The sequence below is a fragment of the Trachurus japonicus genome, chromosome 8 (assembly GCF_045865225.1).
Source record: "Trachurus japonicus isolate A0001 chromosome 8, Traja_1.0".
Taxonomy (NCBI): Eukaryota; Metazoa; Chordata; class Actinopteri; order Carangiformes; family Carangidae; genus Trachurus; species Trachurus japonicus.
Window position 1 is genome coordinate 20,664,503 of NC_140914.1, and position 22,859 is coordinate 20,687,361.

Here is a 22,859-nt window from a genome sequence, read left to right on the forward strand (position 1 = left end):
CGTGGTGAACTTATTATGTTGATATATTTTTATGTTTATTTCATAATTATATCTCCATCACCTTATATAGCCTACAGTTTTCTTTGGAAACAGCTCTGCCATCATCATCCCCCCAGCTGGTTACCAAACTAGGGTGAGAGGAGGAGGGTCTCGGCTTGAGCAACAAGTGAAGTTATGAAATGAAATGAAAGCTCTGTCGGTTTGTTTACCTGGCTGCTGCTCGTCTTCCTGGACACTAAACCCAGCCTGGACGTAGAAAACTATCGACAACTCTGTAAGAAATGTTCGCAAGGAATTTGTATCCGAGAGAACTGTTTGTGCCGTTACGTTTCCAGCTCTCGGAAACTTCAACTCCCACAATTCCTCGCGTCGTTTGCCCGACCCCGACCTTACCTTAGCAACCCGGAAGTGCCCCTCTGTGGTCACCACGGACTCACGCTGGAGGTTTTTCAGGAAGACAACAGCTCAGGTGAGTCGAGCTCCCCTGTTTTCAGTCAGTAGTTCATCACACTGTGGAAGTACGTCAACGTTAGCATCAGCTAGTCGTTTACTAACCACAAAGACGGTGTTGTTATCCTCTCAGCTAATTAGCATGTTTCTGTGGCTGCGTAGTGGAGGTGGACAGACCTCACTGTTTTCTGTCATGTGTAGTTTTATTATTTCATATTGTGTGCGACTATAGAAGATGAAAGTACACTTTCATCACCATAAACCTCTCATTAAGTGATAACGCTAACTTATGTGCTTAACTAGCATCAGTACCGTAAGTCAGTGTCAGTGGTTGTATTTCCTCATGAATATTTAGATATGCGCAGAAAATTCTCCAAATGAAACTTAACCCACATTAACCAGCGTTAATAACTGGGGTTAATGTTCTGTTAGGGTCTTCAGTCATTGTGCCTACACTATAAAACTGTGTCAGTCAAAACAATAAAAGATAAACACCATGTTTACTTATTCTCTGTGACTCTAACTGAATCATTACTGATTTATTTACTGTGTGTTCTTGAGTCAATTTAATTTAATCACATTGATGTGTTCAAAGTGAGAGTTTAAATTAACTAAATGATCATTAACACATCCACGATCCTTTTGGCAGAGAAAGGGAGAAAAAGATAAGCTCACAGAGCACAAGTATAGTTCACACCTTGGCCTGTTTTAAGCCTAAAAAAGTCTTATTATTAATTTGCCATTCAAATAAGATATTTTTCTCCTCAAATTCTCATTTGCTGAAGACCAGAACTGCAACAACATCAGCTGTTTACATTTTTTGAAATAAATAAATATTTAGCACATCTTAGACATACTGGATAATAAATCTTGTTTCAGACATTTTTGTCTCGTGACTTCTTCTTACAAAATGCAAAGAATTTAATATTACAAATCGACAGTTGCAGTTGGGGAAACATCCTCATTCAATATTGAATTGAATCTCCTGCTGTTGCAGTTGGTGTGGAGGCGGGCTGTGAACCATGGAGCGGGTCCTGGGAGGAGGAATGTTGCCTCTGGTTTTAGCAAGTGTGGGAGTGTTGGTGTTGTACCGGATATTAAGCCGCCTGAGACCAGGAGCTGCTCTGCAGGATGCTGTGGTGGTCATCACCGGGGCCAGCTCTGGACTGGGGAAAGGTCACACCCCCACTCTTCTTAAATTCACTTTACACATATCAGCTCTTTGCAAATGAAATCACAGCAGTTCATTTCAGCTGGGTAGTAGTTGTATAATTCATATTGTTGTATTCTGTTAATAGAGCTAACATGCCATGCTGTTGATGAATATTAACAGGCGGTGTGTTTTTATACTGCAGAGTGTGCACGAGTCTTCCACGCTGCGGGTGCGCGGCTTGTGCTGTGTGGTCGAGATGCAGCTCGTCTGCAGCAGGTTGTCCAAGAGCTCACAGCAGGCTCAACGGGCGCAAAGCAGCAGGTAAGTGCATCAGTGCCGAAATAAGTAGGAAATAATCTGTGAGTTGACAGAACATTTAAAGCCTTTACCACATAGGTATGAAGATGAAATGACTCAGTGCATTAATGGTCAGTGTGTTACACCCCGAGCTACACAACTTCAGGTTTAAGTAATTTTTCAGCCTGAAGGAGACACTTCATGGTCCCCAGAAGATTTTCACCATCTCTTGATTTAAAAAAACGGAAATATCACAGTTTTATTGATGACAAACAATAATCATTAGTTGCTGAAACGGTGTACACATATTTTCCATAATCAGACTGACCTATAGAGCAAAAACATAATTTTCTCCTGCACAAGACAACAATGCTCTGAGCTTTTTTCCTATTGTCTCTGGTACTTTCACTTAACGACTTTTATCATTTAAAATTTTGTTAATGACAGGATCTTTCTTCTCTGATGAAACAGTAGCTCTTTTTTTTTTTTTTAACAAACCTTTTTTATCACCATCACTGTCATTACTTTTCTCAGCTCTGCGTACGCACCTTTGTTAATAGTGTAAGCATTGTTATTATTATTGTAACATGATGTGAAACAGCCTGATCACTACACTGTTGTGTTTTGCTCGACCACCAGACTTACCCTCCCAGAACCGTTGTCTTCGACCTGGCTGACACAGACACAGTGGACAGAGCTGCAGAGGAGATCCTGAAATGTTACGGACAAGTGGATGTCCTCATCAATAATGCCGGAATCAGTTACCGTGGCAACATACTGGACACCCATCTTTCTGTTCAACGGGATGTTATGGAAACAAATTACTTTGGGCCGATCGCTCTTACTCAGGGTGAGTGAGAAGAACTGGAGGTAACGGTTTTCTAGCTTTCGGCTGCCAGATGTGAGTAGAGGTCGTCGTTCTCTGCTGATGTGTCTGTGTTGCCTTGGTTACACTGATTAGGATAAGAGACATTTTCAGATTTCCAAGAAGTGGTGGTTCACCAGGGACTGGAAAATATTTCATATTTACCAGCATTTTCTCCATTGATTAGTTCTTCTCTTCTCCTCTCACAGCTCTCCTGCCCTCCATGGTTCAACGGCGTAGTGGCCACATCGTGGTCATTAGCAGCGTCCAGGGCAAAATAGCCATTCCTTACAGATCAGCGTGTAAGTAGCCTTTGCTAAATCGGTTGCAATGAATGGCTCTTGAGTCGGTCAGGTTGATGGGAGATGAAGCAGCACTCTGTTTTGTCCACACTGTGGTCAGATGCAGCGTCCAAACACGCCACCCAGGCCTATTTCGACTGCCTACGGGCGGAGGTGGAGCGTTACGGGATCCCAGTGAGCGTCATCAGTCCCGGCTACATCAAAACCAATCTGTCTGTCAACGCTGTCACAGGGGACGGCTCCAAGTATGGAGGTGAGGCAACGGAAACAGGTTTGGGGAGTGTTGACAGTGAAGACAAGACAATGTCAGTTAGCTTTTCAATTAGTGCAACAAAAAGCTCTTTAAGGCAGAGTGAATGTGTGTGGATGTAGCCTCACCAAGGTTTTCTCCCACCACATCTGAATTATCATCTGGATCTTATATCTATTTTTATCAGGATCCAAACATTATTTCTGAACTGCTGACATTGTCAAAATAAAGTTGTAGTGATAAGGAAAGTGGTTAAAAATAACCACAGTTTGTGTAATTCTGCTCACAAGGGGGAAAAAATCAAACACAGGTAAAAACATTAACACCTTGGCGAAAGTAATGATGCCACTTGCCTAATTGTCTGCCTCAATGGGCTTTTACTGTTGTCTTTTCAGTGTTCAGTCTTTTAAGCTAGGGTTTTTATATGCACATCAGACTGTCTTGAGGTGCAGTGCATACCCTCTCTATTGAATTGAAATACTGACATTTGAAACATAATCTAGGCTAAAAAACAAAACAAAAACAACAACAATCTTTGGTATTTACATCAGTGTATTGATGTAAGTAGCATCTACGTTTGAGAAAATAAGTATTTGATCCCCCACTGATTTTTTCCCTTATTTCACTTGATCAAATGTAAATAAATGTATAACCTTTATATGATGATATCATTTCTGGATTTTTAGTTGATATTCTGTCTCTCTCTGTTAAAATAAACTTAGCATGAAAACGATCGGCCGTCCATTTATTTGTTGGGGAGCACACTTACAAAATCGGCAGGAGATCAAATATTTTCCCTTCCATTTTCACTGTATGTGCTTCTTATTGTTTTGTTAGTAACGTAGTACTGTGAATTCAAAGTGTTTTACACAAGACATTAATAGAAGATAAAAAACAAGCTAAAATGGAACAAAACAAGTTAAAAGTGACATCATGGGAAACATCATGCTAGTAATTGAACTGTTGTACCTCACATGGCAGGCCTCACTGATTCATTGCTTCTTTTCAGTTCTGGATAAAACCACAGCTTCAGGTCGGGATCCCAGCGACGTGGCTCAGGTCGTTCTGAACGCCGTGCGCCACAGGAGCAAAGATGTTGTTTTGGCAGGAGCTCAGCCCACCCTGGCCATCTACCTGCGCACATTATGGCCTGCACTCTTCTTCAGACTCATGTCCTCTCGCGCTCGCAAGGAGCAAAAACAGAAAGACCAATGAGGGCTGAGAAGAGCGCCAGGTGGAGACCAGCAGCTCACCAGCACCGGTCGGGTCACATGGTCCAAAACAAGGAGATGGATGGATGAAGCGCTACAGTAACAGTTTGCTGTTTTGCTGGTAGAGCATCTGAAACGAAGCAAAAACCTGCAGTCACTGTTCAAAGCAGCAGGAGCTAAGGTTGATTTTGTGTAAATGTTTTTGTTGACCAGGCTGTTCAGCTTTTTCCTCCGAATCACTGCTTATAAATTATTACTAACAAGAGTGAACCCTCAGCTGTTAAGAAGCTATGATCGCGTGATGATGTTTTCTGAATTCTGGACTGTGTTGACCAGGGATTTTGGTGTTGAGATACAATGCCGTTATCCCACCTTGCTACATTTTATGATGACTGAGAGAAAAGAGTAAAAAAAAACCCATTATCAACCAAAATTCAGAATGAAGGTGTCATGTTTTTAGTCTGCTGTAAAACACATGCTTTAGTTTCTTCTGTAGGATGTGGTTCAGCACCTGATGAGTTGTTTCTGGGTCATCTGATCCATATGGTGCACTGAGCACCTGTGTGAAAATTATTCTCAAAACAAAGCTATTACAATACACACAGAGGAAGGAAACGTCATGTACTGTATCGGCCCGGAATAAGAACCACAGAGCCAAGTTTTTTTTTCTTGATTTCCTGTTTGACTTGAGTGGTTGATGTTTTATTGCTTGATTCGACTCTGTCCGTCCATGCTTTTCCTGTCCTGTGTAACAGCAGAGAAACCACTCTGCTATCTCTGTATTACTGTCAATAATCAAGAGTTTGTCTTCTTCTCCAAAGGCCACATGTTGCTCATGTAATAGTTTGCATTTGAACTGGTTTTTAACAGATTACACACACAATGAATGCAACAAACAAGCTGGTTTTATAACTATCTTTATACACAGAATAAAAACACCTTTTACAAACTGAAAATTTTAAACAACAGGTTTTTCCTTTTTAGATGTCATCTTAATATTAAGTTAAGCAAAAAACACCTTTTTTTTCCTGAAATGTTACAATAAATAGTCCAAATAACAATTTACATTATGTTACAAAAGCGCAGTGAATACTGGAATTGCCATTTGTACAAATAAATCCTTCAACAGAAAAAAACAACACATGCCAGATTCAAAGACAAAACCTGCTGTTTATTCCTTATTCAGAATCATCTTCATTGTTTTTCTAGTGTGAGAAGATGAAGCCTTTTCAGATAAACAAAGAAACATCACAAGAGCTTTTACATTGTAGAGTCAAAAGCCCCCAAAGGTGCTGAAGGAGACCAACATACTCACTCCCATCTGTGGAATGACAAAAAGAGCTCTCCTACAATTTACACTCAGACCAAGTTTAACATGTTGAGACACGATGTTTACAATACTGCATATTGATGATGCTGGTTCATTGAAAGATAAGAACAGCTGAATGCACTGTCAGAGTTTGGACTGATCGCGTGACGTGTGTGTGTGTGTAGTCCACAGTTAAAACGACAGGGATCACAAACACACTCAACACTCACACTCACTCAGAGAGCTGAGGTTAGAGGGACAATGAACATGTTTAGAATCATGTTGACTTTAGCCATAGTGTTAAGTACCAATACTTATCAATGGGCAATTAATGTGTCAAGCACACAACCAATCAGAGCCTTTTACTCGTGATGAAAGAAAGATGAAGAAAACATGCCTGAGTATGTGGAGTGTCAACTATGGCTTTAGTGTTTCATTTCTGCTCAGTCTTATGGAGTTTAACTGGAGTGTAATACCACTGGAAATGTAAAGTGGTACCTCTGACATTTTATATTTTAGTCTAATTTAAAATTAATATATAGTTGATCACAATATGGAGAAAAGAACTCAATTAATGAGCAACGTTTTTTTTTCTCTTTCTTTATCCGCGTTATGATTCCTGTTTATTGTGACGAGGTTATTTAAAAATTAGACCAAAACTAAATGTCTGGTATACCATTAACATAAAAAAAAAAATTAACAAAAATCTGAAAGATAAATAAATATAAAAGAATGAAGTTGATATTTCTTTGCAACCCGTTTATGCACCAATGAACCAAACTAAAGGCCATTTCAGTTTGTATTGTTAACTAAATATACATGAAAAGCAATGAAGAATTGATGGGAGTTCGAACTCTGATATGATTTCAGCACAAAAGTCGAGGGTTGCACATAGCTGCGGAGCGACTACGTGTAGATGTGGTCGCCCCAACGAAAAGCTGCCATTTTGCATGTGGCTGTGAGAAATGAAGAACCTGATTCCAAACACACACACACACGGCGGGGCTGTTTTCCTAAAATCCAACCAATTAAGACCTGAACTGATGTGGGATGAGCAGAACGACTTTACCTCGACGTCGCGCTTCGCCGGAGAGACTGAAGCATCTCACCACATCCAGTGTCCGTCTCACTGCCGCTACTCTCAAACTGCTGTTCGCCACCAACTGGGATCTGACCAGCACATTATGGAGGACTTACACATTTTGGGCAGGGGGGGGGGGGTTTAATCTGAGAGAGAAGACACACACACACACTCTCTCTCTTTCTCACACACTCACACTCACACACACACACACAAAGAGCAGAAACATAGACGTTCAGTGAAAATATTTTGTTCAGATATGGCATAGTATTTTCCTGTACATGAGGTTGCGTTTTGTGAACGCTGTTGTTTTTTTTGTTTTTTTTTTAAAGTGTTTGTTTTTAAAGGGCATTTCACCTTAAAGAACAGTTCAGTGAAACCAACACATTTTGAACTCGCTTTGCACAATGGTCAAGGTTCACTGTAATTATTGCACTTTTATAGACAGGGCAGGGATGGCTTTTAGGAGCTGCTCTCTCTCCGCGACAGTCCTCTCTCTTCAGTATCGGGGGCCGACAGCCCGGACACTGAGGAGAAATCCATCCTACGGTCGCTCGGCAACTCGTGGAGGTCCAGGTGGCCATGATTTGGTGGGGGGGGCCACGTCCTCTCCTCCTCCTCAGGGCGGAGGGATGGAGGGCTCGGTCACAGCCAGCTCCTGAGCCAGGTCGTTGAAGCGAGCGATGTAGTCCACGCTGCTCTCACTCATCATACAAGCCAGCTGAGAGTCCATCTGCACAAAGAAGAGATATGAAATAAGAGCTCTGAAATAATAAGAGCTCTGAATTACAGCAGCAAGTCAACAATCCGTCTGTTTCTGCTTTGGTTCAGAGTAAATGAGCTGAAATATTGGTGTGAATGCACCTTAAAAACAATGAGGTGAGTTATAAGGCACTTTTTTTGTACATTTGTCTACTGTAAATGTGTCGGACTGAAACTCTGCCGGCCCTGACGGTCAGTTAAAGTTTGAGGACGCTGTTGATGAACAGCAAGCTCATTGTTTAGTCTAAGTGCTACAAAGCAAAGAGACATGTTGAACCATTATCTTTGTGCCAACAGACCACAAGTAGAGCAGTTAAAGTCACCTGTCCTTTTAGAACATTACTTGTGTTAAAGTCTTAAGGTATCTAATATTTACTGTACTTTTCTGATTTTCCTGATGTATGCAGTATGTAATGTATGCAGTTATGAACTTTATTGTGGCTTCCTAACAGTAAAGCATGATATTTAGGATTCCCTTATCTTTTTTAAAATCAAATCTTTCAAAGCTTTTTGAGGACTTTCCAGGCACAAATTCAAGGATCAAACACAGCATATTTATATACTTTTGATTGGCATTTGAGACACTAAATGAGGTAGGAAGAATCTTTGAATGTATGAAATTATTCTATTATAAAGTGTCATGTCACTCTCATGATGAGACCTTCAAGTAAAGTGTTACCCAAATGTCTTTTGATTTTGTAGTAACAAGATGCTTAGGGGAAATGTACAGTATCAGAGTAAAAGTGAAAGTTCATTCATTTTCTATACCGCTTATCCTGCACTAGGGTCACGGGTGAGCTCAGCTGACTTTGGGCGAGAGGCGGGGTACACCCTGGACAGGTCGCCAGTCTATCGCAGGGCTAACATATATAGACAGACAACCATTCACACTCTCATTCACACCTATGGACAATTTAGAGTCACCAATTAACCTAACCTGCATGTCTTTGGTCTGTGGGACCAGTTGAAAGTTGTAAAGTACAAATATGTGAAAATTCTACATAAAGGTAGGGGAGGAGCATTTTTTACTGCATTGCTTGAAATCCTCTTCACACCCTGATAGCAACTAAGTAATTAAATGGTTTTTGACAAAAATTTAAAATTGTCAGTCACCTGTGGCACAGACAATCCTGTAATTAACACCATCCAATGATTTTGAACGCCACGAGCGAATTCAATAGATCATGATGTCATCTGCCCCTCCCTCCCCTCTTTGTGCATACCCCTCTTGGTGCAATAATCGAGCATGAGCTCAGAGTCTTCAACGATTTATGATACAGAAAATACAACGCCAGAGCCAGAGCTTATGCCAGCTTGCTAAATTCAACGAGACAGTTGCAGCAACATTATGGCAGAAAAGAACAAGCATTGTGCGTTTCTGTGCTCTGGAGGCGTGGCTTCAGAGATAAGTATGGAAAAAGGGGCTAGGACTTTCGAATTGTGTTATTTCAAAATGTGGCCTGATCGAAAAAGCTTTTCTAGGATCTCCTACTCCACCTTTAAGTTAAGTGATAAAGTATTTGTACTTCATTACATTACAACACTGGTAGAGTGTAAGTTTAACACTTACACATTTTTTGTGTTACCATCTGTCCATACATATTAGTCCCTATAAGCAGAATTTAATTACTTTCTCCTCTTTGTGTTCTGTAACAAGTATTTTATGTATGTTCTGATTTTATATCAGAACATAGAGTTGATGTGAAAGGACGTGACTTACCTCTGCCACATCAGGAAGGCCACGGGACTGAAAGGAATCATGGGAGTTGCAGTCCAGGAGGCTAGGACCAAGCAAAGCTGTGCCACTGGAGGGGCCAGAGGGGGTGAGGGTGGTCCGCCTGCCCTTATCAGGAGACACCATGCTGGCTGGAAGTTAAAGAGAAAAACAACGTGAACAGAACGAAGAGCTCCCATGAAGCGTGGAAACAAATCTGACCCAACAGGCCGTTTGTGTTACTGTGTGTAATGGTAATGAACATTTGAAGGGACGGAGAGATCTTTTTTTCTTTTTGTTATTATAAAATTTACTTGACTAGCATCTTATTTCTTAATTTAATTAATCCAATTATCATTACAATAATTCTTACATTAATCAAAAGCAGATTTGTATTATTTATAACTGCACCATCAATTTGATGAAGCTATTATTGTCAAATAACATAAGTAGAATTTACTGAGCATTAAAACATTCAACGTTGCACAGACCACGATGTCATGTCACTAAGCTGAGTTTAGAGTTTCCCTGCAGTCTGTGGTTTTCACATATTAATTAAGCTAAAATACATGATGAACAAACATTGAAACATTGAAACATTGAAAGATTATAATAGTATCTGTATTTGATGTTTATCTAAGTAGAAGGAGACTTACAGAGAAGGCATCCCAGCGTCGAGTCGGAGGAGTCACTGGGGTACCACTGGGGGTCGTGGCTGGGTGACGGTATCCAGCCTCGGGACGGGCTGACAGACGGAGAAGAGGTCAACAGTTTGGAGCCGTCGTTGTTGCTCAGCTTGGCCGGAGAGAGCGCTGCCTCCTCACCTGCACCTGGAGAGGCAAACACACATTAGTTTTTTTTTTGAAAATATATGTTTATTCACTTTCACCAGTGCAGTTGAATGACAAACAGAACATCAAACAGAAACAGACAAACATGGAGTTGCACTGCATTACACAAGTCAAGGTCGATTAAGGTCAAGTGATGAGGGTTTTTGTCTGAGCATTATATGAGAATATCAGACATGACATTTTGAACATGCCTGTGTTATATGACAAGCACAAGGTGAAGAATTTCTGCATTGCCACAAATCCACAATTACAAACAAATAAAGTTTAAACACAATCAACAGCATAACCAAACCATAAAGAAGGACAAAAAAAAAGCAGCAACATCAACCACAAACACATTAGTTTGGCTTGCATAACATCTTTCCCTCCACAGAATACTTCACAAATTTCAATCGCTTCCAGTGGGAATTATAAAATATACGGTAGATATATTATTAAAGCTTTCCTTATCTGTTTTCACTTTTCATTCAGAAAAGAAAACTACCCACCAGTCAAATAATTTCCTTTTCATCTTAATACCCTTTCTCCTGTCTTGTTTGTCAAGTTTTCTTTCAAGTAATTTCTGTTCTACATAGATAAATATATGTTGAATGTAGGTTTGAATGCACAACGCACCATAGTGGGCAGAGTTGATGGCGAGCTCGATGATGGAGTCGCTGATGTGTGTTTGAGGCCCTCCAGGGGCTAGAGCCTCTTCAGGGGGTCCGGGCAGAGAGATGTCCAGGAGCGAGGCCACGCTGGGTGGAGCGAGGAGCGAGTCTCCGCCACCGGTCACTCCAGGAGACGGAGGAGGCACGCCGTTCTGTGGAAAGAGCAGGTTACACCTTTAAATCCTGAAACAGAAGATCTGTGTTTGTCCATGTGTGTTTGTCTGTGTGTGTGTGTGTGTGTGTGTGTGTGTGTGTGTGTGTGTGTGTGTGTGTGTGTGTGTGTGTGTGTTCCTGACCTCTGGGACATCTGGCTGGAGGAGTTGAGAGTCTGCTCCAGCATCAGCAGTAGGTGTGGTGGTGGCGAGCACGGTGCTGTTATGGACAGTGGGAGATTCCAGCTCTGGACAGGGGCTGCCAGGGATGATGCCTGCAGATTTCGCTGCCAGGTCAATGGCACCTGAGAGAACAGAAACACAAATAATCTGTCACATCTGCAGTTAAATATATATATAAGTATTAACAATAGGTGACACTAGCAAGTGATTTAAGATTTCAATAATTAATTTCAAGAACAATATAAAAATTGAAAGCAGGGGCGACGGAAAAAAAGTATTTCCATTCAGAGAGTTTAGCTAGAAGAATGTTCTTTTTGTCCATTTATCCCTGGACAAAAGAGGACTTGTTCAAAACCGTAATGACTTTTCGGACAACGTGTAGGAGGACAGAGGCTGATCCTTTTTCATATATTTTGAAATTTTGGATAAAAATCCAGAGAATGCAGGAAACAAGCTTCTTATACCAAGAGAAATGAAAGACAAAGCTGGAAAAAACAGGAACACGAGAGAATGATAATATTGGTAGCCTTTAACAAAAGGATGAAGTATCGGCTTTAAATACAGTAAATCAACTCATTTGGAAAGGAAACTGCGGATTAAGAGTAAAACTATTTTGCTGCGTAGCTAGTCTGTTGTGTGCTAATAATGCTAGCGATGTGCTGTTTTTACTTCCTATTACTATAGGGGATAGAATATCAGAAAGAGGTCAAACTTATACAACAGTACTGGATTTTACTGGGTTTTTATTTTAAAACTGTATTGATGAAATAGATGAATAGAAGCAGTCAGGCAGTACATACTGGAGAGCTGGCTGGCTGATCCAGAGCTGGGTCCTGCAGGAGAAACTTTGGACATTAGGGGGCGGGAAGGGGGAGTCAGGCGAGTGTGGATTGGCCGGAAAGATCCAGTTCCTGAGGGAAGAAACAGGAAGTGAGAGAGTGAGAGATTAGCAGAGTTCTTGTTGAAAGTGAGAAATTATATTTAGTTGATATACACTGATCAACAGAGTGTGTAACTGACAGAGAAGAGCAACGGTTTTCCACAACACTATAGGGAAAGTACAATCACTTTTCCTCCAACAAAAACATTTTACACTGCAGATCCTGATGTTTGAAGTTTTTACCTGTGGCCGAGGAGTTGGAGAGGATAGAGAAGGAGCAGACATGTTGAGGTGTGTCTCCTGTAGTTCGGGGCAGCAGTGTTCGCTATGGACAAGACAGAAGGAACGTTTTAGTCCATCATGACCCACCAGCATGTGAAATAGTAAAACACCTTCTGTGCTTCTCTCACCTGAACTACAAGTGGTTTCCGAAGTTGCCTGTTCCGAGGTTTTCTCTGTCTGGAAAGGAAAAGATCCGACTGCATCTATAAAGGGGGAAAAAAAGTACTCATTAACGTTTGTCCATATTCATGAGGACGAGTTCGGTCTTTGTGCTCTTGGTGTGAAGTAGTAAAGCCTTGCTCTGCCGTACACTGATGGAGTCCAGCTGCTGTCTGAAGGCCAGCTCGGCTTCCTTGTTGGGGGAAAACATTCGGTTGTGCCGTGAGCTGTTCGGAGGCAGCGTGGTGGGCACGGCGAACACGCCGCCCTCCGAGTCGCTGCCAACTGCCGGCCCCAGCAGAGAGCGGGGGAGGCTGCGCCCACCTGAAGACAGAGGAAGAGGCATTAGACGTGTTATGTGAGGACGGACATTATTTGAGGGTAATGTAAAAGATATTGAACAGAGAAATATAAGCTGCACAAAGTAAATATCCAAACAATCACCTGTGAACAACTTGCACTTCATAAATAATTCCCATTATCAAGCATACAACTAAGTAACAACAAACTGGACCAATATATGTTATGATTCATCTTACACACACTCAGACAGACGGTATCTCAGGGTTCTTTTTATATAGAGCAGCTCTGGGCTGCACTGTTTATAATTTACAGAGATGAAACAATTCCCATAAATAGCAAGCATTTGACAACGGCGCCAAGGAAAGACTTCATTATAAGAGGTGAAAACCTCAGGCAGAACCAGGCTAAGGGTGGGCGGCCATCTGCCTCGACCAGGCTCGAACAGCATGGAGATTTCAAGACAACTCCAACACAAAAGATACTCGAGTCTACAGCTACAGTGAATCCATCGGCTACAATGAATGTGAACGTATAACGAGTGCCTGCTCTACAGTAGGGGCTTTAGAGGCAGGAAGAGAGACCCACGCATACCTGAGGCCCCGGTGGTTGCCAGGTGTAACCTGGCCCCTCGGACAGAGGCCTGCTGCCGGCCACAGCTGGGGCTGCGGACGCCGGCTATCGGCCCCTTTCCTGGAGGCGTGAGGGCTTGGTTCTGCTCCTCCTGATGGGTCTTGAGCGGTGATGTGGCTGTAGAGCACAGCTCCGGTGCCTGGAGGAGAGAACACATTAATGACCCCATCTGTTCTACATGTACATTTCTAAACAATACTTGGCAGTAGTTTAAAGGTGGAGCAGACAGCACAGTTCACAGCTCTGCTCCAGTTGGAAGTCATCTGATATTGTAACAATCTAACCTTTATCTCTCTGTGGAGGAGGGATCTTTTGTGGATTAGGTGCAAGTTTGTAATTACACAGGAATAGTTAATGCGGCAGAAAAGCACCACGTTAAGGCGATATCTGTTAAGAGTTAGTTAAATTCATCACTCATGCCACTAGAAAAAAGTCAAGTCTTCAACCTTACGCCCAGGTCTGATCGATCGATCAAACTTCTAATTCAAAAAACATTCCTGTGAGAAAATCTTGATATCCAAATTTGTTTGTGTACAATGAGATTTTAAAAACCCATGAAACCAGCAACAGCACTGTGACAAGTAACGGTTAATCCCTACCAAAGGTTTAGGATTGACCTCCGTGGCAACCAGTTTGAGCAGGCAGCGCAAAACCCGTTGTGTCCTGTTGGGCTTGGCCGCTGCCAGAGCTTGTCCGTTTTCTTGGCTGTTGGGAGGAGCGGCGGCCGGCTGCCACTCGTACTCCAGCTGCAGCTTGCCAGGCTTCCCGAACATCAGGTAGAGCTCGGCCAGGGTGACATTCTCTGCGTCGCGGGCGCTCCAGCCCTCCTCTCTGATCTGCTCCACGCCCCGCTCTTTGGCCGCTGGCGCCGAGCCCTGCGACACCCCCTCCTCCGAGCCGCTCATCGGAGGTTTGGTTGGAGGAGTCTGGTTGGCCTCTGGGGAAGCGGTGCTGGTATTCTGCTCCTCTTTGCACTCTGTGCTTTCTACACCGCTGCACAACTTATCCGTGCTTTTGACCGCTACTAATCCACCGCCGGCCTCTGCGCCAGAACAGGTCTTGGCCCCCTCTGAGGGTCCCGCTGCGGCCGCCTCGTCTCTGGGAGCCACAGTCTGCTGAGATGAAGCGGGGACAGGAACAGACGGAGGCCGCTTGTTGTCCTCCGCCTTTGCAGAAGTGTCCGGTGAAGGTTCGGGGTTGGGGGGGGGGTCAGTTCGACGAGCATCGCTCAGTACAGTCAGTGAAGCACCGGCGGCACCGGCGCCGCTTCCCCGACCGGATTTGGTGCCGGTGCGAGACGGAGGAGCCGTGTGGATGCCCAGGATCTGAGCAGCTGGCAGCTCCTTGGCGCTGGGCCGGTTCTTGCCACTTTCCAGCCAGTGTACAGTGCATGAGGCCTTGGAGTGAACCACACGTGCCACGCCGGGCAGCGTGGTCAAGGTGCTGCTCTCAGCAGGGAAAAGGAAAAGCTCATCTGGCTGAGATTTACTGGGAGAGGTCGTGTTGGACTGGCTGCCTTCCAGAGCTTCTCTCTCCATGAGACTCTTAAGCTGAAACACGTGTTAAGGGCAACACAGGTGACAGAAACACACACCGCCCTCAGATGTTTACAGCCAAGATGCAAGACCCACGTAGCACGGTTGTGCAATTCACACCCTAAAGATGAAAACACCTGTAGGGAGTGACACATTGTGGGGCGGTGCTAGCAGTGGGCCGTGTGAAACACACTGTAAATAAACATATTTATTCCATCATAAACTGATGACATATGCTGTTTCTCATGTTAAAGGATACGATCCGCTGGTCCTGGTACGCCCACTTCTGTTTCAGATACTCGATTAGACTGGAAACTTTCCTGTGGAGTTCTACCACCATCCTGGGACGGAAAAGACAAAAAAAAGAGAGTTGGTCTCAACGGGCACATTTAGGTTTTATGCTCCTAACATACAGTATAACGCACTTCTAGGTCTCACACTAAGTGAATGACTTGCAAACAAGATGGTTTGGCAAAGTGGTTTTGCCAAAAAGCGACAATAGCGATGTCGGTGAGTATCTGACTCAGACATCAGTGCATTTCTCAATGCTCAACAGTGTTTTCTCTGGACGTTAATTAATAGGTGCAGCTCACCTGAGGCGAGGGTTGTGGGCTAGACTCTGAACGCGGGCCCAGGAGTGGTTACTGCGCGGTTGTAGCTCCACCGCCACCTTCAGGGGTAGACGCACCGGCTTCTGGTCCTCCTCATCACTCACTCCTGCATCGAGACAAAGACACGGGGACAGAGTATATTACATGAGTGGTACAGTTTTATTCATTTATTTGCCTTTTTAATGTATTTCTATGCCTCTGTAAAGCACTTTGAAGTGCCTGTGGTGTATGAATTGTGCTATACAAATACATTTCCCTTTGCCTTGCCTTATGCTGTGCAATTTCTGAAAAGTTAAGAATTCTCTTTTGCGAACTTTCTTGCATAAATGGATTAGCAGGAAATGAAAAGACTGTAATCAAACTCGGTGGTGTTGAGGAGAAAACGACCAAACCAGGACAACGTTGTTTGCCAAGACGTTTTGGAAAGCAACGATACGGCAGCGAAGTGAAGACGGACTAGATGAGAGAGATGGCAGAAGCAAAGAGGGGGATTCTGATTTCCCATCCTTGATTGAAGGAAATTATTTCTTTAAGTTCACTGAAAAGAGTGGTTGATTACAGCCGGTCAGACCACTCATCATCATCATCATCCTCCTCCTGTTCCTCCTAATCACTTCGTGCCCACGGAATTACCATGGAAACGCCACAAGCCCACATGCTGCCATTGTTATTGCCAGAAAACCCCGCCTCCACAAACCGTGCGCCTCACCATCGCCATGGTTTTGTGTTTTCGGCTTAGACGTTTGTTTACGTCGTGTGTACTGTGCATATAGTATGTGTGTATAGTGTGTGTTCCTGCGGGCACGTGCTCACCATCGGGGTCGCAAAGTTTCTTCAGCGCACGGCACATGGGTGCTTTGATTCGTAAGTTCCTCCCTTTGGAGCGCACGGTGGTGGCCCTGCTCAGACACACACAACAACAGAGAAATATTCAGGGTTTTCTTAAAAAAGAAAAAAAACTTTTCACAGTACACCTTTCAGTGGAGAACAAGAGATACTCTCATCATTCACATGAACATAGACATGCCGTAATAAGCAGAACATACATATTTTGAATATAATATTTCAATTCCCTACAGGTATCAGTCAGTGATGTCATTGGTTTGCTCAGGATGAGTTTATCTGTGTTTTTTTATAGATGTGATATAGCCCTTAGACACACTAATATTACATACAGACAATCTCCACATGTTCATTTACAAAGACCAAACAACAGTGGGTTTGCATTTTATTGCTTTTCCTACAACTTACCCTTGCTGGATGAGTTCATTCAGCTTCGCCACGTTCTTATCATCCATTACTGCCAAAGACAAAAAACAAAACAACGACAGCCATTTACAACACGGTCCCACAGGAGCAGCCGTCCCCCATGACTGAGAGCTCGCAGCGTGTAATCACATCCCCTCGTGATTACAACCTAATATCGGGAAAACACACACAGACAAAATAACTTTTTAAAAGCATCGAGCGTTCGTCTTCACTTACGCCCTCCCACTTTCTTGCGGAGCTCAGCGTAGCAGATGAGGCCGTACAGCTCTTGAGAGGATTTCTTCAGCACTCTGGAGTAAACTGAGAAAGTAAAAAAAGGAGGCACGGGTCACAACACAGGACACATGTGAATGCTGCGTTAAGATAACACAGAAACAGAGACACTGACAGGTTCTGAAGGGGAGAGTGGCTCAAGCTTATCTGATAATATTCTTTAACGCATGTTTTTGTGCAGCCTGTCTGTCAGACAAGGTGCAACATAAGTATTAGTGTAGGGACTGTTGGCACAAATAGACCTGCAATAGATTTACTCGACTGACACTATTGCAGCTCTTTTGTAAAGTCCATGACTAACTGTGACTGGACACACTGTGAAAACAAATCCATATGGCCACACCTGAATTACCATGAACAAATGAAAACATCTGAATTAAATGATTACATTTGAATAACTATTCATTGGGCTTGTCCTTGAATCAAATAAATGAAAATGTTCTTTTCATAACGACTAATCAAGTGAATATTACAAACTAAAACAGTTTTCAACCCCCCAGAGCATATATGGACGGGTATGCTACATTTCTGGTGAATCAGACGAAACAAGACAAGAATTAATACGATTAAATATGTTGGATGAGAAGCTATTCATTTAAACAACACTGTCGTACAGGCTCTGCAAGGTCAAAAGGGCGACATGAAGGGCTGCTCACCGTTGGCAAAGTCGATGTGTTTGGAGATCTTGTGCCAGGTGCGGTAGTAAAAGTGGCGGACCTGCTCCTTGTTCTTCACCATGTTAGCCGGTTTACCCCTCTTCTTGTACTTCATCGCTATGTTGTTCTGGATAGCTTCAAAATCCTTCCCATGCTAGAGACAAGAGAGGAAGACAGTATAAGATGTGGTGAGGCCCTGTGACACATAACATAAATGTGTATGCAAACAACTTATATGGTACAGCAACATGTACTGTAAAACGAAACGGCGGGGACTTCTGCGTTCTACCCTTTACCTCATAGAGCCCCTCAAAGAAGCTGTTTTTGTCTTCTGCACTCCAAGACTCCCACTGGCGCCGGGCCCTTTTCTGGTTACCAGCCTGCTCCTCCTTCTCGGCAGACCCCTGGCCCTTGGATGCCTTGGATACACCCCCCGTGGAGCTCGCCACTGGCCCCGACTGTCCCACCGTCCCCTGGGAAGAAGAGCCATTCTCTGCGCCTGTTAAACAGAGAGGAGGAGGAGCCCATCAGTACTGAAACATTCAGAGGAAAAACACAACTTTAAATATCAGAGTGAAAAAAAAATGTACGGATTGAGCCAAATGTTTTGGTTGACCGCCCTGGTTGTTTTGTATAGCATGGAAAAGAAAATACAATTGTAGTTCTGAGGCGTGTGGTTTGGGTAACATAAAATACATGCACACAAAGCCACCCACTGCCATTACAGTGCACAACCTGCAGAGGCCCCCTCCCTCCCACCCCCCTCTGTGGTTCAGGTTTGGCAGGGAGGCAGGAAAAGCAATCAGTCCCTATGGTCAGGTCTGCAGCGCCGGGTCCAAAACCAACTCGTGGTGGGCTACAATGGCCAAGTTTAGCCCAGCACACAACACCATGCCAGGAGGCACCAACACAAACACGGAGGCAATTGCTGTTGCAGCAGTGCTGTGCTGTGCTAAAGCGACTGCGTTTTCTGCCAATATGGGTGTTCGCCTACAAATGCAAATGTGTGCGGTTCATTGGCAGTAACCTGGATGTGTCTCCTGCAAAAATAGATGTTCACCTATACAGCAAAATATGTGGCGCTTCTGTGGTCGACCGGTCAAAACATTGGCCGTCTAAATTTATCGGATGAAAGAAATTCTCAGTCTCATTCTCGTTTTCCAACAACAACAAAAGAAGCAGAGCCTCACTAATTCATCATCATGCTGTATGTGTTTACTCGTGTCGGATTCTCCTGATTCATTTATAAAAGAAATATTTAAAAAGAAGAAATGACAAACATATTGTCACTGCAGAGCAGCAGGATCACACAAAGCAAAAACACACTGTGGCTAGTAAGGAATAAATTGTGCGTGTAAATACAAAATCCTTCAGCATCCTCTGTTACTGACTGACTCTCAAATGAATAGAAAACACCCCAGTCGCTGGAAGTTTCAGACATACTGGATATTACCACTCCTGCCCCACCCCACAGCTCCACCTTGTCTTTGCCTCTTCAGGGACCGGTGGTAAGGAAACACAGGAGGACGCGCTAAGGGAGTTGCCTTATTTACCTTCTTCTACCTTTCATCAAGCGCTTCCTCCATTTAACTTAATCAAAATTTGTGAAACTTGATGAAAGAGGCACTCCTTCACTATTCACTTTGAAAGTCAATAAAAGCTTGAAACCCCTGGCTATATTTCAGTGCTCAGATGCTCTATATTACCATGTCAAGTCACAATGACAGCCCCTGTGGGCTTCAACAGATCACTCACACTGAAAGTTAGTAGAGAAGAGAGCATCAGACAGATGATGCACAAAGAAAACCAGTGAACCACTACAACAAACGCTGTGTGCAATTCATGTACAATCTGTGTCTGAGGTTTGCTCCAGTACAACCCTGAAGTTTCTTTCATCACTGCTCTTTGTTCTGTGTGATCATCATATTTACAATTTTGAAATATAAAAAAAAAAAAACCTTAAAATGAGAATAAATTGTTAATTGACTGAATGACAAAAAAAAATTGGAGGTGTGGGCAGTAAAACTACCATGTCTTTTTTTCTACTCCAAAATAATAAAAACTGACTGAGTGCTTTATTTCTGCTACACTCAGTTGGTTATGACAGTCCCTTGCTTTTAACACTGTAAATGCACATTCCCATTAACTAAAAAAAAATAGTCAGGTGACATGCTAATTGATATTCAAATTATGTTGTCTGTGACTCCTCTTCCTTTTCCAAACAATTGTTCTGCTGGTGTTTTGAGCCAGGAGTCTACTACCCAGAGTCCAACCAGCCATCGGCCCAGAGGGAGCACACACACACGCAGCAACAAGAACACAAACAGCATCACCTCAGACTCACAAACTGTAAACGCACTCTCCCACGGATCAAATAAATCCACCTATGCTATCTGCCCACTTTGTCCGAGCGTCCGTACCTTTCGATTTTGCCCCGCCGTGTCCATTGATGGCTGAGCCGACTGAATCCTTCCGGATGCGCTTACTCGGAGGTCGGACGCTCGATCGGAGAAAATGATGCTGGTCGTGACACGGAGGGGCGGGATCCGCGGAGGTCTGGGGCTGCTGCTGCTGGGTCGAGCCTACCCCGGTTCGGTTCGGCGGAGGAGGAGGAGAAGCGGGGGGGACCGGGGCTGAACCGGGGCTAAGAGCCGTGGCTGATGGATTAAGAATATCCACTCCGTCGTCTCCCTTTGTACTGCGCTCCTCGCTCGCCTGCTCTCCGCTCTCCTCCTCGTCGCAACCTTCGGGCTTTCTGGACGGATTCCTCCTCCCATCGACACCGATCCCCTCCCTGGAGCCCGGTGTCATGCTGCCAAAAACATATTCATGGAAATTCAGTCGTATTAGTGACAAAGCGGTGTGTAAAATTAACTTCTAAAGACGACGTTCACTGTCTCTCAACATGGCCGCCGCTGTTTGTTTCAAATCCCCTCTCCAGTCCCGACAAAACAACACCAAATATATGCAATTAACGTCTGGAAATAAATTACATTCAACAACAAAAACAGTCCGGTAACTAACGGCAGCGTTTTACCGAGTGTCTTTAGCCACTAAAGGGCGATATTTTAGGTTCAATTTCAACTAAATTCAAATGCGAGCGCTTTTCACTTTAGCGCCCTGCAGAAACGACAACGAAAACCCCTCGGTGCAGTCGACCTCTAAATAAAGTGTTAATTTCTAACACAAATTTACCCATTTTCGTATTCTTCGGTAGTGGGCGACGTCTTCTTTCTCTTCACCATGGATCCGACCGGTTAGATTGGCAATTTTTGATCAAATTGAACATAATAAAACCGACACCGATCCCTCCGCTTTCTGCCCTCTCCTTGCTCCTGCTTCGACTGAGCTGAACTCTCTGCGCAGTTCAACTGTTTTCTATCAGCAACAACATTACTCAATGCTTCTTTGCAACAAGAAATAAAAACTACTAAAACCGACGAAAAACACGACAAATTCACCGCATGCGAAGAGGAAGAATTTACTAAATGACACGTGCCAGTCGCCAGCCCGTTTTGAATTGATTAGGTATAGACAGTTTTATTAACCCGTGTGCAAGTGGACTTTGCTTGTCACTACGTCACCATTGCCTGCAGAAATGATGTCTGCAAAACAAGTTATTTCACACACATCCTGCAATTGTGAGATACTGAGAAAATACCCCATTTTGCTAATGTTATTATCGCCTGATAGAGGTAATACTCAAGCAGTCGTCAAAAAATCAGGAATAGGCGTTATGTCCCCGTTGCACGTCGAGATATTGTTAAAAATGGTGTTATTACATGTAAACACAACAGAAGTCATATGAATGTGTTTGGTCCATTGCTGTTCACTTATCAATTTATTTCTGAATAATCAGGAGGAGGGCAGTGGGATGACAGCAAAGAGAAGGCTAAACAAAGAAAGATTAATTGGGCATAAGTGCAGCTGGGGAAGACAATAATGAGGAATATCCGTCCATTGCGATACAGTTTTTAAATCCCCGAATTTTGTGTCATATGAACGCAAAGTTATATACATATTCAGCCTCGGAATAATATCTGATCTCACAACAGTTAAAGCCAGAATAACTAGACAAGATAAGTTTATACTAGACAAGATACGTGTATACTTTACTCAAGGTCCTGTGGTCTTATATCTTTCAAGTTACTTCAAAATTACTGGACGGATTAAACTCATATGAATCTTATATCCAATGTCAACATGTGGCTTCCTAACAGCTTAATTTACATGAAAAATCATCAAGCATCATATGACATTTATTCCACAGGGTTTTAACAGCATTATCCACCTGTAATGTCGGGGTCCCAGCAGCCTGGTGTTTACAGTACTGCTATTACGGGGATGGTATTTGATTATGAAGTACCTTATCTTGGAGGGACAGTGTGACAATACAACTTTAAGTGCTTGAAAGTAACTATTGTCGTAAAACGTTTGTTGAAATGAGTATTACATTGTTATTATTACACGTTACATGCATAACGTGGTGCCTAGCATGGCTGTTGTTGTTGTTGGCTAGCTAACGTTAACGTTTTGGCAGCCAAACAACCCAATAAGGAGACAAAAAACTGCTTGTAACATAATGTCTGTTGTTGGGCGAACACTCATGCAGTTTGTTAGATTGATAAACATTATAAAAGTTTCTTAAATTACCTGAAGCAGAAGCCTGATGGTGATATTCCCAACCGACATATAGGCTAGCATCGCTAGCTGACTGCTCTGTGCCGATGACAGTTCCTGCGGATCGATTGTCCACGCGTTTTGGAAACGCCCACTACGACTCGAAAACAAAGCTTCTGATTGGTCAGAAATACAGAACACTGGCGGGTGAAATTTGATTGACAGGAAGCTGCGCCAATTGCTGGTGACAGAGGTCCAGCGGAGAACCAATTGTGATTCTCTTCCTGTCATGCCGTGTAAGTTTCCTGATATATATTTTTTCAAAGTTCACCGCAATTTTTACGCTCCAATAATCTATCTTTCTTGTTAAGTATTCAAGCATTATTTCGACGAAATTAGTTCAGCGCTATG

General features: G+C 43.2%; 2 protein-coding genes across 7 annotated transcripts; one reads left to right on the forward strand and one right to left on the reverse strand.

The window, feature by feature from the left end:
- Positions 1-429: 429 nt before the first annotated feature.
- Positions 430-5,664, forward strand: dhrs7b (dehydrogenase/reductase (SDR family) member 7B). Of its 3 annotated transcripts, none has more exons than XM_085784588.1 (7): positions 430-518; positions 1,448-1,626; positions 1,806-1,924; positions 2,540-2,750; positions 2,975-3,067; positions 3,168-3,320; positions 4,327-5,664. In XM_085784588.1, the coding sequence occupies exons 2-7, from the start codon at positions 1,473-1,475 to the stop codon at positions 4,530-4,532; spliced, it is 936 nt and encodes a 311-aa protein (XP_085640714.1). In that variant the 5' UTR covers positions 430-518; positions 1,448-1,472; the 3' UTR covers positions 4,533-5,664. The 3 variants fall into 3 exon arrangements, with proteins under 3 accessions (XP_085640714.1, XP_085640712.1, XP_085640713.1); XM_085784586.1 differs by having other exon boundaries at positions 430-473; XM_085784587.1 differs by having other exon boundaries at positions 430-469.
- On the reverse strand, positions 5,430-22,617 carry cramp1 (cramped chromatin regulator 1). Of its 4 annotated transcripts, none has more exons than XM_085784585.1 (20): positions 22,482-22,617; positions 20,249-20,640; positions 18,125-18,327; positions 17,829-17,982; positions 17,116-17,199; positions 16,882-16,930; positions 16,444-16,529; positions 15,613-15,736; positions 15,279-15,360; positions 14,084-15,034; positions 13,446-13,623; positions 12,703-12,875; positions 12,521-12,595; positions 12,354-12,435; positions 12,031-12,141; positions 11,192-11,352; positions 10,861-11,047; positions 10,051-10,218; positions 9,401-9,546; positions 5,430-7,651 (listed from the first exon to the last, which is right to left on the reverse strand). In XM_085784585.1, exons 2-20 carry the CDS (start codon positions 20,637-20,639, stop codon positions 7,538-7,540), a joined length of 3,519 nt encoding a protein of 1,172 aa, XP_085640711.1. In that variant the 5' UTR covers position 20,640; positions 22,482-22,617; the 3' UTR covers positions 5,430-7,537. The 4 variants fall into 4 exon arrangements, with proteins under 4 accessions (XP_085640711.1, XP_085640709.1, XP_085640710.1 ...); XM_085784583.1 differs by lacking the exon at positions 22,482-22,617 and adding an exon at positions 21,024-21,174; XM_085784584.1 differs by having other exon boundaries at positions 7,330-7,651; positions 10,051-10,224.
- Positions 22,618-22,859: the final 242 nt, after the last annotated feature.

Excerpts from the sequence above, each read along its gene's own strand:
- dhrs7b (XM_085784588.1), top strand. The coding sequence starts at position 1,473 with ATGGAGCGGGTCCTGGGAGGAGGAATGTTGCCTCTGGTTTTAGCAAGT. Across the intron at positions 2,751-2,974 it reads GCCGATCGCTCTTACTCAGG|CTCTCCTGCCCTCCATGGTT; the intron begins GTGAGTGAGAAG and ends CTCCTCTCACAG. Across the intron at positions 3,068-3,167 it reads CATTCCTTACAGATCAGCGT|ATGCAGCGTCCAAACACGCC; the intron begins GTAAGTAGCCTT and ends CACTGTGGTCAG.
- cramp1 (XM_085784582.1), bottom strand. The coding sequence starts at position 21,073 with ATGGTGAAGAGAAAGAAGACGTCGCCCACTACCGAAGAATACGAAAAT. Across the intron at positions 17,200-17,828 it reads ACACATCGACTTTGCCAACG|TTTACTCCAGAGTGCTGAAG; the intron begins GTGAGCAGCCCT and ends TTACTTTCTCAG. Across the intron at positions 12,596-12,702 it reads AGCAGCTGGACTCCATCAGT|ATGCAGTCGGATCTTTTCCT; the intron begins GTACGGCAGAGC and ends CCCCCTTTATAG.